This window comes from Brassica oleracea, chromosome C2 (assembly GCF_000695525.1).
Source record: "Brassica oleracea var. oleracea cultivar TO1000 chromosome C2, BOL, whole genome shotgun sequence".
NCBI lineage: Eukaryota > Viridiplantae > Streptophyta > Magnoliopsida > Brassicales > Brassicaceae > Brassica > Brassica oleracea.
The window spans coordinates 5445005-5457737 of NC_027749.1; the positions used below are offsets into that span (position 1 = coordinate 5445005).

The 12733-nt window shown below is 37.4% G+C and overlaps 3 protein-coding genes across 3 annotated transcripts; all 3 read right to left on the reverse strand.

Annotated features, from left to right (window-relative positions):
* Window positions 1-1375: 1375 nt before the first annotated feature.
* Window positions 1376-3326, reverse strand: LOC106327889. The gene has a single exon (XM_013766192.1). The coding sequence runs from the start codon at window positions 3019-3021 to the stop codon at window positions 1744-1746; it is 1278 nt and encodes a 425-aa protein (XP_013621646.1). The 5' UTR covers window positions 3022-3326; the 3' UTR covers window positions 1376-1743.
* Window positions 3327-4496: 1170 nt separating this feature from the next.
* LOC106325417 (mediator of RNA polymerase II transcription subunit 31-like) lies at window positions 4497-6089 on the reverse strand. Its single transcript, XM_013763466.1, has 6 exons — window positions 5972-6089; window positions 5789-5886; window positions 5623-5719; window positions 5464-5542; window positions 4952-5193; window positions 4497-4861 (listed from the first exon to the last, which is right to left on the reverse strand). Exons 1-6 carry the CDS (start codon window positions 6019-6021, stop codon window positions 4849-4851), a joined length of 579 nt encoding a protein of 192 aa, XP_013618920.1. The 5' UTR covers window positions 6022-6089; the 3' UTR covers window positions 4497-4848.
* A 721-nt stretch (window positions 6090-6810) lies between these two features.
* On the reverse strand, window positions 6811-10339 carry LOC106322549. The gene is made up of 7 exons (XM_013760606.1): window positions 9987-10339; window positions 9217-9721; window positions 8974-9130; window positions 8704-8748; window positions 8193-8358; window positions 7648-8021; window positions 6811-7408 (listed from the first exon to the last, which is right to left on the reverse strand). Exons 1-7 carry the CDS (start codon window positions 10176-10178, stop codon window positions 7093-7095), a joined length of 1755 nt encoding a protein of 584 aa, XP_013616060.1. The 5' UTR covers window positions 10179-10339; the 3' UTR covers window positions 6811-7092.
* Between the last annotated feature and the right edge of the window lie 2394 nt (window positions 10340-12733).

Genomic DNA, 12733 nt, shown 5'->3' on the forward strand with positions numbered 1-12733 from the left:
TTTTTTTTTCGGGAAGCGTGTGAACCCCCTATTAAACCTCTAATGCGGCTGCTCTTAGCGCTTTAATTTTTTCATTATTGAAGTGAGACTGTGTCTATCCTTTATATAGATGGAAAAGTCAATATTCTTCTTTTATGTCCAAGTTAGGTGTCCGGTTCGTATTATAGACATTAACCAGCTCAACCCACTGACCAAGATGGGCTCATACTTGGGCCGCATTAACTGTTATCAGATGCAAACCCAAAAAGAGAGACGAGTAGCAAAAGTAAAACAAATTTTGATCGAAGTAAAGGATTATACAAGAATCACGGACATCATTCATTATGTCTGCAAGCTCAGCTCTCTGCAACTGTCTCAACCCGAGACGCATACACTCTGCCTAGGCCTGGGCATAAAATTCGGAATCCGAAATCCGAACCGAACCCGAACCGAAAAATCCGACCCGTTATCCGACCCGAAATGTAAAAATACCCGAACGGATCTTGTAGTGTGGTACAAAAAATATCTAAACCCGAAGTGTTATTAACCGAACCCGAACGGGTAACCCAAAAATCCGAAATTAATATTTAATATAAATATTTTGAAATATATATATATAAGTATTTCAATTATTAAATTCAAAATTTATGGTAATATGATATATAATAATAAATATTAAATTTTTAATAAATAATTTAAGTGCACAATTAGTTATATATAAGTATTTTATAATTTGCTCATTGAAATAAAAAAGTCTACTCTCTATAAGGCAATACATATTGTTTACAAATAATGTTTGTTTTCATGCTTGATTTAACATTTTTTTGTTATTTTATCAATTTTATGTGTGATAGATTAATTTTTATTCAATTTAGATGTTTTTCTTTATGTTTTGCTTAAGTTTTTTGTTTTTTTTTACTTCGGTTATATCCGAACCGAACCGATATAACCCGAATCCGTACGATATATGATTACTTTATGGGTTTTAAGACGCAATACAATTTTGAACCGAACCCGAAGTGTTATTATCCAAACCCGACCCGTATTAACAAAATTTTAGTATGAGACCTAGAAGCGTAAACCCGAAAACTCGAAAAATCCGACCCGAACTCCAACGGGTACCCGAACGCCCATGCCTAACTCTGCATGTGCTACTAAAGAAAAACATGCACTCAATTAACGCAGGCACGGAACCATAGGTAACTTTTTTTGTTTTTGTTTATTTCGTTTGATAGAAAAAAAAATTAATTAAAAGCCGAACCAATCGCGGACCGTCACGTGTCAGTGAGATCCGCAAACAGTGAAAGCAACAAAGAAAGATCAGTCCTTATTTCCTTACTTTTGTGATCGGTTTTAAAAGCTTTTGTGGAGAAATAAACCTAGTTATAACCAGAGATAAACATGATCTTAAAACTCTATCATCCATAAGTTTTTTTCACTACAATGAACTTTGCTTTTACTACAATCTTATTAACCACGGAACTTATCATCAACAAGATGAACCAACCAGGTCAAAGAAGTAAGGAAAACACGACCTGAACCAGCAGAAGAAAGCTTATCATGACTTCATACGATCTTCACCGGAGGAAAGCGACTCTCCTAATTCCTGACTCTGATACCAAAACCGATAAGAGTACTAGACTAAAGCCTAATAAAGACAAGCACATTTTGACATATACAATCTATCAATAACGCCTGTGCATATAAGAGACTCACACCACCTACAATCATAGGTTCCCTTCCCTCTTCGATCCAAGTACCATATCATATGGCTATTCCTTGTTCTCCAACAGAATCATTCTCACATGCATCTTCAACCTTCGCAGTTCCCACTTCATTTTCCTTACTCTGATCCATACCAACCATAACCCGATCAGCTTCCTCACACTGTCCACCTGAAACTTCCCTAACAACCTTCTCACCCTGTTCCTTACCTTCAACTTCTTTCACCGCAGACTCATCCCTAGCCGCAACTTCCTGCATACAAACATCTTCTCCACCTACATGATTCTCCTTGGTGTCACCACTAGTACGCGCGTCAGAACCCCCAGTGTCATCACCCTCATCACTCCCAGACTCATTCTCAACAACTTCCTCATTACCAACAACGCTCCTCGTCTCAAGAAACTGCAACCTCCTCCTCAAATCCCCCAACTCCCTTTCCATCAAGAACAGCCTCTCCTTCAAAGTCAAGTTCTCTTCCTCCAGCTGCGCAATATGACTATCCTGATCATCAACTCGATTCTCCAACACATTGTTGTAATCAGACCCGCCGCAGCTCGGATAAATCATCTCAAACCGGCTCAGATCATGGTCCAATCTCCTCTCAACTTCAACATGCTCCTCCACATCACTCTCACTCGATCCACCTTCATCATCATCATCGTCATTCCCATCAGGTCGCAGCCTAATCAGCCCCTTCATGGAGCCGTAACCGTCAACGCCCCACTCCTCCTTCGCCATATCTCCCAACACCTCCCTAGACGGAGAAAACATCGGCGTGGGGAGTACTGCCGGCGTCACGGGGCACGGAGACACCAGATCCGCGATTCCGGCGGATTTCTTGGCGCGGATGATAAACGACGTCGTGTTCCTCGGAGCGTAAGGGACGTAACGGTTGTTGTTGTTGTTGTTGTTACCGTACTTCTTCTTGGGGTAAAACTTTTTAGTTTTTAGCCGGTTTTGAGTCTGCAGCTCGTTGAGCGGTGGTGGCTTGTAACCGCCTCCGATCTGAGGATTGTAGGTCCTTCTGATTGGATCCCTCATCTTCTTTCCTTTCCAATTGCTGTTGTTGCGGTTCGTTTTCGAGGAGAAGTTGTTACGGTACTCGCTAGGGTTAGGGTTGAAGCTCCGGGGATTCATCATCAGAGGCTGGTTGTTGTTCATCATAACCGGTGGCTGCTGGTTCATCATACCGATAATTGGATGGTTTAAGCCTTGAGACTGGTTCAGCAAGGGATTCTGGTTCATCATAACCGGGTTCATCCTTTGCGGATGCGGAAGCTGAGGTGGAGGATTCATGAGCTTAGATGGATCGTTCATTCAACACACACAAACACTAACGGAAACTAATTTGGATAAAAAAACAAAAAAAAAAAACACACAAAAAGCTAATTTCTCAGAATCTCAGAGATCAATATGAGTGCTTGGAAGTGCAATCCCCAAATACAAACCCCACAGATCAATCAAACAAAGTCAACAAGAGAACTTTCTCGAATTTAAGTTTCGGTGATTGGGATGTAGCTCGATTTCGTATTTAGAGTTTTCTTTGTTCAATTTAATATGAAAATTTTGGGAGTTGAGAATCTTCTGTAATTTGGATCTGGGGACTTGGGAAATGATGAAAGGAACTTGCTTATGAGAGATGATGAGAGATTCTTTAAATAGAGGCCAAGGAAGCCTCGCTGGGCTAATCAACGACGGAGATGCGATACGTTGAATCCAACGGTTTTGATTTATTTGTTTCAAGGGTTACGTCGGTTACGGGGTTCTTTGATTATTATTAGGCTATTAGCTAATAATTATAGTCATTTCTCATTTTGTAAATCTAACTCTAATAACTTTGAAAATTGGCAATAAATCTGACATATTTTTCTGTAGTTAGCTGTAATAAAACTTGCTGAAGTAATAAATATGTGTTTTGAGTTTTGAGTGAATGAATATATACAAAAACAAAAAAGAATGAATATATACATTAATCACAAAATTGGAGTAATAGCTCCTATAATAAATCACCCAGGGAAAAAGTCAACATTTTATGGCACAAAGCCGTTTCTAGTCTATCATGTTTGAAAATGCCTAGAAATTATCTGTTTGTTAGAAATTGAAGTTCATGTGAGGTTTCAAACGAAGGTCTTTCTCTGCTACCAATACCATCCATCACCCACGCAAAAGGATCTGTCGGGAGAGTTAACAAGCGCAGTGAAGATAGATAGATAGATAGTCAGATTAAACATACTTGACTTCTCATGGAAAACTCTTTTAGCTTGGCTTGAGAAAATTCATTTTGCTAGAAACGCATAGTTGACTTGGTGCTCTATGATTTTGACGGGGAGAGATGTTTTCCTTGTAACATTAGTGCAATGTACCAGATCTTGAACCTAGATGTACGTTAAAACTCACACACTTTTTTATCAATTACTTTACCATGAATCTAGCCAGAAAGTGTATGGTCTATCGAATCCTCTTTTATTAATTCCATGGAATCACTTTTTTTTTGTAACTAAAACTGTTATTGTCACGAATGTAGCACAGATTCGACCAACAAGCGCTCAAATAATTTATACCGACACAAGCAATCTCAGTCGATGACTAATGTTTGACAAGTCCAATAACCTTTTTTTTATTGCTTCTAATCTCCTCAAGTTCCACGGAATTTACATCACACCGGATTCAAGCAAAGAGGTTAATGCTACCACGTTGTCTGTCATTCATCTAACTGATCATTTAGCAAAGATGAGTAGATTGTCCGCAGAACATAAATGCATCAACTTAACTTGTTATAAGTGACTCAAACATTGCCAACTCTTTGCAAAATTCAATTATATGCATGAGTTAGAACATTCATTCATTGCAATAACTAACGAATGTAGCATACCGAATAAATCTCAAAACTACCATTTACTAAAAACCCAACAGCCTCAATAACGTCGATCTATATGACCAGAGAAACAAAAGACAGACTAATACTGATTAAGGATTTGTATACCATAGACAAAGATTGACACCGTGAACTACAGCTTCCCACTACAGCCTAGTATGACATGGAATGAATATAAGGAGCTTTGTAACTTGAGTCAAGCAGGCTTCCCTCTCTAAGGAAACGCAGGAAAGCATATCCCAGACCCATGGTGGCTGCTTCAGGGCAGCTCATGGACCCTTCCTGATATTATATGCGTCACATATTAGAATGCTACTTCATTCTTCTTTAAGAAAATAAAATAAAAGTCAGGAAGAAGAAAGAAGCACATACTTTCTCTTCCTACGATCAATCCCAGCAGAAACCATATTCCTTGTTTCATTCTTCGGAAGCATATTACTGTACTGCATCGGAGAAGGAGCTGGAGATGGAGCAGCAGGTGCAGACGGGGCAGGTGGCAGAGAAGCTGGCGGTTGTGGAGCTACAGGCTCAGGAAGAGGCCGTGGTAGAATGTGCTTCAGCCTGTTGTTTCTGTAGTTCTTCCAATAGTAAAACTGTTGCCTATGTGCCAACTCCTAAAACAAAAAAAAAAAACAAATTCAACATAAGAAAGGGACAAGAACATAAGGGTTAGAATATTAAACCGAACGTTGATAAAAAAAAAAGAATACTAAACCGAAGACAACACATAATCACAGAAAAAAACTAGCGAAACGTAAGGAGGATTTGTACTAGAGACCATGAACTCTTCCAGCCCCAAACCTACTCCAAAACACTGGTCTATACTACTCACTAACATGCTGGTGAAACATGTTTTGTCAATGAATCTTATTACATTCATTTACCTTGTTTGCAGGATGGGCCATAGCAGTTCTGAAGTTGGGGTTTTGAAGAAGTTCGAGGAAATAAAGGCAGTGTGGATACCTGTAACAGATCATAAACATAAAAAACATAAGAAAACAGACAAAGACAAGCTTAACTCCATCAGATACTACACAACTCACATTATAAACTTGATGTACTCTGGTCGCTGCCAGTACTGAAGATACTTCAAGTATCCAATAAACGCTTCATCTTCAAAATACCTATTCTGTGCCAAGTCTACGAAACACAACCCAAAAGCTCTTATCACTTAAAGCCCTAGAACGAATCCTAAACTCTATAACTTACAGTGGATGTAAGTAGGATTAGCGAGACACTGAACGAACTCGAGTTCAAGTAAGAATCGTTGCCTTCCACCGTCGGGATCATTGTAAGTGTTCTTTGGCCTGTCTCAATCACAGAGATGCGAAATTAAATAGGAATAAACCCCAGCAGATTTGAAGCATATATGAAAGAGGAAAATATACTCACGGGGATGGAGGAGGTTCTGATGTATCATCCATCTCCTCTGGCGAAGACATGCGACGAGTAAGCGAGAGTGCGACGGTTACGGAGACGACTCGAGTCACCGGGAGATAACAGACGGAGACGGAGGCTTTTATGGTTCAGGAATTGAATATTTGGGTTATATTACCAAAGCTAAACCGGTTTGGAATCAGACCGGTGTAATCTAAACCGGTTGCATTTATTATTCATTGGTCACGCGTAAGTTTTGTACTTTTGGGTTGCTGTGTTCATTGTTCATGTTAAGCCTGCAGGTTCGGTTACTTAGGTTTTCCGGGTCGGTTGGTTCGGAATTCGGTTGAAATGCCAATTTGAACCGATATTTTTTTTTGGTTCGATTCAATAGTTGTTGAATTTTGGTTTCAAAAATTTCTACCAAAGCTTTTGAATTCAGTTTATTTTTTTTTTTGAATTGGCTAAAAGTTTGAAAAAAATAGTTAAGTTTGGCCAATTCGGTTAATTTTGCTATTTCGGTTTGAGATTTTGGTTAAGCTCGATATAATTTCTAAAACAAATTATTTAGAAAACCAAACTAACCATAGTCGAACCAAAATTGTTTTACTTGCCGAATCAAACCGAACCTCGTAATCGAATTGAACCAGAAATCAAACTTTTTGGTTTGGCAGGTTCGGTATAAGCCTAGCCTAGTTCATGTTATCAATCTCTTTGCTCATATAAATCACCAACTGACGATGCTAAATTTGAAGACATATGGTATCTTTAATGCAACCACATCTTGCCACAATAGTTGTTTTAACTTTGAACTCTAGTTTTGAAATAGAATTTTGGGACTAGAAATCAATAAGGATTCTGCACTCTTTCTTCTTCATGCTAACTATGGACAATGTTTAAGAGTTTAAGAAAATGAGATTCTATTCAGGTTTTAGACAAGAGACAAGCTGAAATATATCTAAATGGCTCCAACTTTGTAATGGACCCGCGAAATGAGAGAGAGAGCTACAACTTTTCCATATGTACCAAAAAAAGTTAAAACATACCAGTGTCATCAGACCCCGGACTCAAACTACGCAACTCCTAAATACAAAGTCATCAGGTTGTTTCCATGACGCAAGGCCTTTACCAGCTTTTCACCATAGCTTGTGAATCCCAATTTCTAAATCTGACGAGATGGAGACAAGTTGCTGAGAAGATTGCCACTCAGCTTTGAACACCCTTTTCTTATGAGCCTTGATCGACACAGACGGGCTCGGCGCATTGTACCGGATATCGAAGATATGGATCACAGGGTCCGAAGAGCCAGACGAGATGTGCAAACCATCTGGAGACCAAGACTGGTTGATTAAAGCAGACTGCGACTCGCTGCTCTCTTGCTTCCACCCAAAAGAAAACAGCTCCGTCTGAGGCAATCTCACATCATACAACCGAAGTTGCCTGTCTAGCTGCCTGCAAGCAAAGTAACTTTGAGGCATTTTCTTGGAAGGTTATATATAAAGACTAATTTCCCAAAAGACCTAAAAAAAAACGTTTTCATGACCAAAACAACATCAAGAAAATGATTAAAACCATTTGTACATTTACTCTATATATATATAATAAATAAATATTTAAAAAATAAAATAAAAATCGATTTAAAAAAAAAATATCCTAAACTTTTTATATAAATCCAAGAGTTTGTTTTATACCTTGTGTGAACCATGACAAGATTAACATCACGAGGGTTTGGCAGCAAGTTTGTGCATCTGTTGTCTAGTTTATGCTGAAACGTGGTTTTCTCTGCTCGAGCATCGAACCCGACGAATCTCCTGTCGTCTCCGCATGACAAGACGAGATTGTTGTGGCGCATTCCAGCGACTCCCATCACGGATGACGAGTGTAAATCCTTATGCAGAAGCCTCGACTTCCATGCGTTGCGCTCGCGTTGTTGTTCGCGCCATAGCACTACCGCGTGGTCACACCCGCTTGTGATGAAACAAGGATCGTCCCACGGTGTAAACATGATTCTGTTGATGAGTCCTTTGCTGTGAGGCCTGTCTTTCAGAAATTTTGACTCACAACTCTGCACATTAACAAAGATCCAACCACATAACTACCTCAGTAACAGTATAGCCATTAAGTTAGATCTTACAATAGACAGATAAGTCAAAGGTTTGACTCACAATTTTGCAATCAAAGTTTAAACAAGGTAAAATGCTAAAGTGCCTAACAGCTTTTCATATACTCTTTTTACCTCTCTAGCTTCGTTTAGATACAAGGCTGATACTTGAGCATGACCTTCATCTGCAGTATACACAGAGAAAAGTTCACTTCTGTGAGGATGCCAAGCTATATCTTCTGCCCATCTCTTCTGATCTAATCCTACCCGATTAACGGTGTTAAACAGTGTAGGTGAGGACCTGCTCAATGGTGGAAGCAATATTTCATAAAAATAAGACTCTGAGTCAAACACTATCTTATAAGATCTCTCGTCTATATATATAGCAGTTTGTTGATAAATATAAGCAAAACTGAACTTAGCCGACATATCATGTGGGATAGATAAAGATGATGTCAAATGGAAATCTATATGAACTTGATACACTTTATAAATCAAGGAACTCTATATGGGTTTGAAGCAGTATAATCCAATGACCATCATAAAAGATTTCAACACATAATAATAGCCATTAATCAACTAAATCTCAAGAAACCAGCAAGAAATATCACAATTGGTAAACCAGGTGTATATGAGGTAGACATACCTATTAGAATGAAGCTTCCAAAAATGAACCACACAATCCAATGCACTGAAGAATAACCAAAAAAACAAAACGAAAGAAGATTAAGCAAATGACTAGAGAGTATATTAAATGAGCTAAACTTTGTCCAATGTCCACTGTCTTTCTTGGTAGTAGAACTCCAATCTACAGTAGTGAGACCGAGTTTCATCCACAAGACTATACAGTAGATCGTGCCTCTTATTCAATTTTTAAAAGAACAAAAACAGACAATAGTGATTTAAGAAGAAGCACCTTGTGGCAAAAAGATCACGGTTTGAAAGAGAAACAGCAACACTTCTCATTCTTTTGGTGTGGCAACTTGGTAGCATAGCTACGGCACGGCTTTTGATTGTGGGACGCAAAGAGCTCCTACCTATAAGCGCTATCAACTCATCATTTCCATTGAACTCTGAAAAAGACAAAATAAACAGATTCAGACCCGATGAGATACTGAGATGTAGCAAATCGACCAAAAGAGGAGGCTTTTTCTATTACCAGACTTTTCCTGCCGAGCTTGTCCAGAAATGTTAGAAGAAACTCTGATCCTTGGCTTCGCAAAGCCCTTATCAGTGTGGCTATCTCGAGCTTGAACTTCCCTAACCACTCCATTAGATATAGTGGAATGAGATCTCTTGGCTTCTTCCCTTGGGAAACTATAACTCCTTCTAACCGCTGGTTGAGCTTGTGCGCTCTGACTCACTTCTGATCTGACAGAAGCAGAAACTTTCCTCTTGAAAGAAGGCGGTAAAATAATGGACGGCAACTTCGAAGGATCCTTCTCACTACGTGGATGTGGAGTAGAGGTTTCATACTCCATCTTCTCACCACGCGCATGCGAAGTCGAGGTTCCATTGGCTGTATTCACCTTATCTCCCTCGCTCCAGAACTCTGTTTTACCAGACACCTTTGGTTTTGCCTTAGAAAAGGTATCACTTTCAACACGATCAAGTTGTAAAAACTTGGTCTCCGCATCTTCCATCAGTTTTCTCTCTTCAGCAAGCTGCAAAACGTTTAAGAATTTAAAACAAAAAAAATCAATAGAGACAAAACAGGACATGTAACACTCCAAGAAGACAAAAAAAAAAAAACATGAAAACAACAACCAAAATAACAAAAGCTGTAAGCTTCTTCTTAGCAGAAAGATAACATTAGGATCATTATATCAATGATTATGCTCGAAACTGAACTCTAGCTTAAACAGTAATCCCAATTAGTACAATCCGAACTTCGCTAAGATAAAATTAAAAAAAAAAAAAAAAGAGGACCTTTCTCTCGAGGATTGAAATCTGGTCTTTACAGAGTTGGATTGACTTGGCACGCTGGTCCATGAACTCTAACAGACCTTCTTTATCATCTGGGATTTGAGTTGGATTATCTTCTTCTTCCATTCTTCGTTTCTTCATCGCCGCCGCCATCTCCATAGCGCAGCCTCCGTTTCCCTCTTCCCGACCGATCATGAGAAGTGTGGGGATTGATTGATGTTTTTCCCTCTAGTCGTTTCACTTCCCCCCTCCAATCACTTTCTCACATGTAGCGGTTTCTGCCACCTCACTAGGGATAGATAGAGTCGAACGAAATGTTTTTAAATATTAGTGTGACGGACCATATTTGGAATTTGAGACTGCTGATTAGATGATTATATATAGAAGATAACACATACTATATCTATACATATACTAAATCTTCGCAAAGATATCACATTTATTGAGAGACAGTAAAATACATGGCTGTAAAAGTCTTAGTGGGAGTGTAGAGGAAACTATTTACACTCTGCATTAGCATTACTGTATCACATTTCTAAAATATCTTCTAATACCAGTGTTAGGTATCACATGTTAAAACTGATATTTCCTATGGACGTCAATGAGATATAACTTATAAGCTGGTTCAGATCACCTCACCTCAATTTTTCGTTTGTGTGATCTCTATTTCTTAGGTTCATTTAATAAATAAGTTTAGCTATCGAGTTTAAATTAGATCTTGAATTATGTGAACGATATATAATGAACATGAGTCAGCTCATGAGCTTGGTGGTTTTTATACTTACAATTATATTTATATATATTGGATAACTTCTATTTTCTTAGGTAAAAAACTAATTTCTATATTAATCATATTTATCTTCCAAAAATTTAAATGTAAAATATACATAAGTAATATAGAAATTAAACTTTTAAAATTATCTTTAACTTTTTAGAAAAAGAAAGAAAGTAGACTCTCACGAGAAATAGGGATTTTGAATCATTGTTTCACTTTTAATTTAATTTATTTTAGGTGTTGGTTTTATTTAGTATTTAATGTTTTGGATTTTTAATATTTAAATTTCTAATAATGTTATAGAATTTATTTTAATATTTTATTTTAAAATAATTATTTTTATATAAGATCGTGAGTTAGCTCATTTAACTCATGATCTAAATGATCTAAGTTCGAGTTTACATATTGAAGCTCATATTATAAATGAGTTGAGTTGAGCTACCTCATGAAAGATCCGAGCTCACTATGAATTGAAGTGAGCTGAGTTGAGCGAATTAGCTCATTTCGACACCCCTAATATTACCTAAATGTTGTAGTGTGTAACTTACACAAAGCATGGTCGAGGGGTACGGCCGTACCGTAAAACGAGTTTGGAAAGGTGAAATATCTGGATTCAAAATTTACCATCTCACATATATTCGCGCTTTTGTCGAAAGATGTTTAATTTACATTGCGAACAGCTAAATTTGTATGATTCTCTCAAATTCCCTGGTTATCAAAAGAAAATTATGATGCAGTGTGCAAAATCTAATATTGCAGACCCCAATTTGCTACAGTCAACTAATTTTGAAAAGTTTGTAGCTATTTTCCCAATTTTTTCACATTTTATGATTTATGTTCTAGTTTTCAATCCAGCTTACAAGTCAGTAAAAAGGCACAAGTGTTATAAGATAAACTTTGAAATGATCATCCACTCCTTTACCAACTCAAGCATTATGATCATCTACTCATCAAGCACTATGATCACCCACTCATTTACCAAATCAAGCACCATCTTTGTTATTTTATGTATTGTTGCTCACTATAAATACCATCACTCATCTCACTCTTTTGTACACCATAAACAAGAACAAGAGTTTATAATAAAAGAATCATTACATCTCATATCTCTTCTCCCTCTTCATAGTAAATATTCTCTCTTGCATATTTATCGTATATCTTCTTTCTGCGGAGAAAATTAATCGCCCTTATTTAAATTTCTCGACACTATAGAATCATAAGTTATTTTATAACACGTTATAAGCACGATCGTTCTCCAATTTGATAAAATTTATTTGTATCATTTATACTCTGCTATAATGGTCGGTATACCGTCTCTACTATTATTTATATCATGTTATAATGGCCGGAATACCGCCTTATATTCTGTTTATTATTTATTGGTTGGCCGAGCCGCCTTATATTCTGTTTTATTATTTATTGGTCGGCCGATCCGCCTTATATTCTGTTTATTATTAATTGGTCGGCCGAGCCGCCGTATATTTATTTATTACTCTGCATAGACCGGCTGAGCCGTCGCATGATTTATTGTCATAACATAAATATTTTGCTGCCATAATTCTTTACTTTTATTAATTTTTATGAAATTTTATAGATTTGATTGACTGTTTAATACAATATTTTCAGACTGATTTTTGGTGCACTCGATTTAACACCAACGGTCACAAAGAAAATTTTTCAAAAATTTTCCATTTCTCAAACGGTCATGAACGGTGTTTTTCATCATCCAAAACATTTCACCTTCTCTCAAAATATTTCAAATCGCTCTCCTCCGATTTTTTTCATTTCAAGAAAGATGATTCGCGGATTTTTGGTCTTATGTGCAATTTTTATTTTTGCTTATATGTATGGTCTTTTTGTTGGAGAATTTGCTCCTGGAGAATTTATGCTTAATGTCGGTTTACTTTTCTATGCGTTGCTTCTCCTTGTAATTGCTTGCATGATTAATGTAAACGGTTCTTTTTAATATTAATAA

Coding starts and splice junctions, on each gene's coding strand:
- LOC106327889 (XM_013766192.1), bottom strand. CDS start 3,021: ATGAACGATCCATCTAAGCTCATGAATCCTCCACCTCAGCTTCCGCAT.
- LOC106325417 (XM_013763466.1), bottom strand. CDS start 6,021: ATGTCTTCGCCAGAGGAGATGGATGATACATCAGAACCTCCTCCATCC. Junction 5,543..5,622: donor GAGTACATCAAGTTTATAAT/GTGAGTTGTGTA, acceptor GATCTGTTACAG/GTATCCACACTGCCTTTATT. Junction 5,194..5,463: donor TGGCCCATCCTGCAAACAAG/GTAAATGAATGT, acceptor TTTTTGTTTTAG/GAGTTGGCACATAGGCAACA.
- LOC106322549 (XM_013760606.1), bottom strand. CDS start 10,178: ATGATCGGTCGGGAAGAGGGAAACGGAGGCTGCGCTATGGAGATGGCG. Junction 9,722..9,986: donor TTTCAATCCTCGAGAGAAAG/GTCCTCTTTTTT, acceptor AACGTTTTGCAG/CTTGCTGAAGAGAGAAAACT. Junction 7,409..7,647: donor CTTGTCATGGTTCACACAAG/GTATAAAACAAA, acceptor CTTTGCTTGCAG/GCAGCTAGACAGGCAACTTC.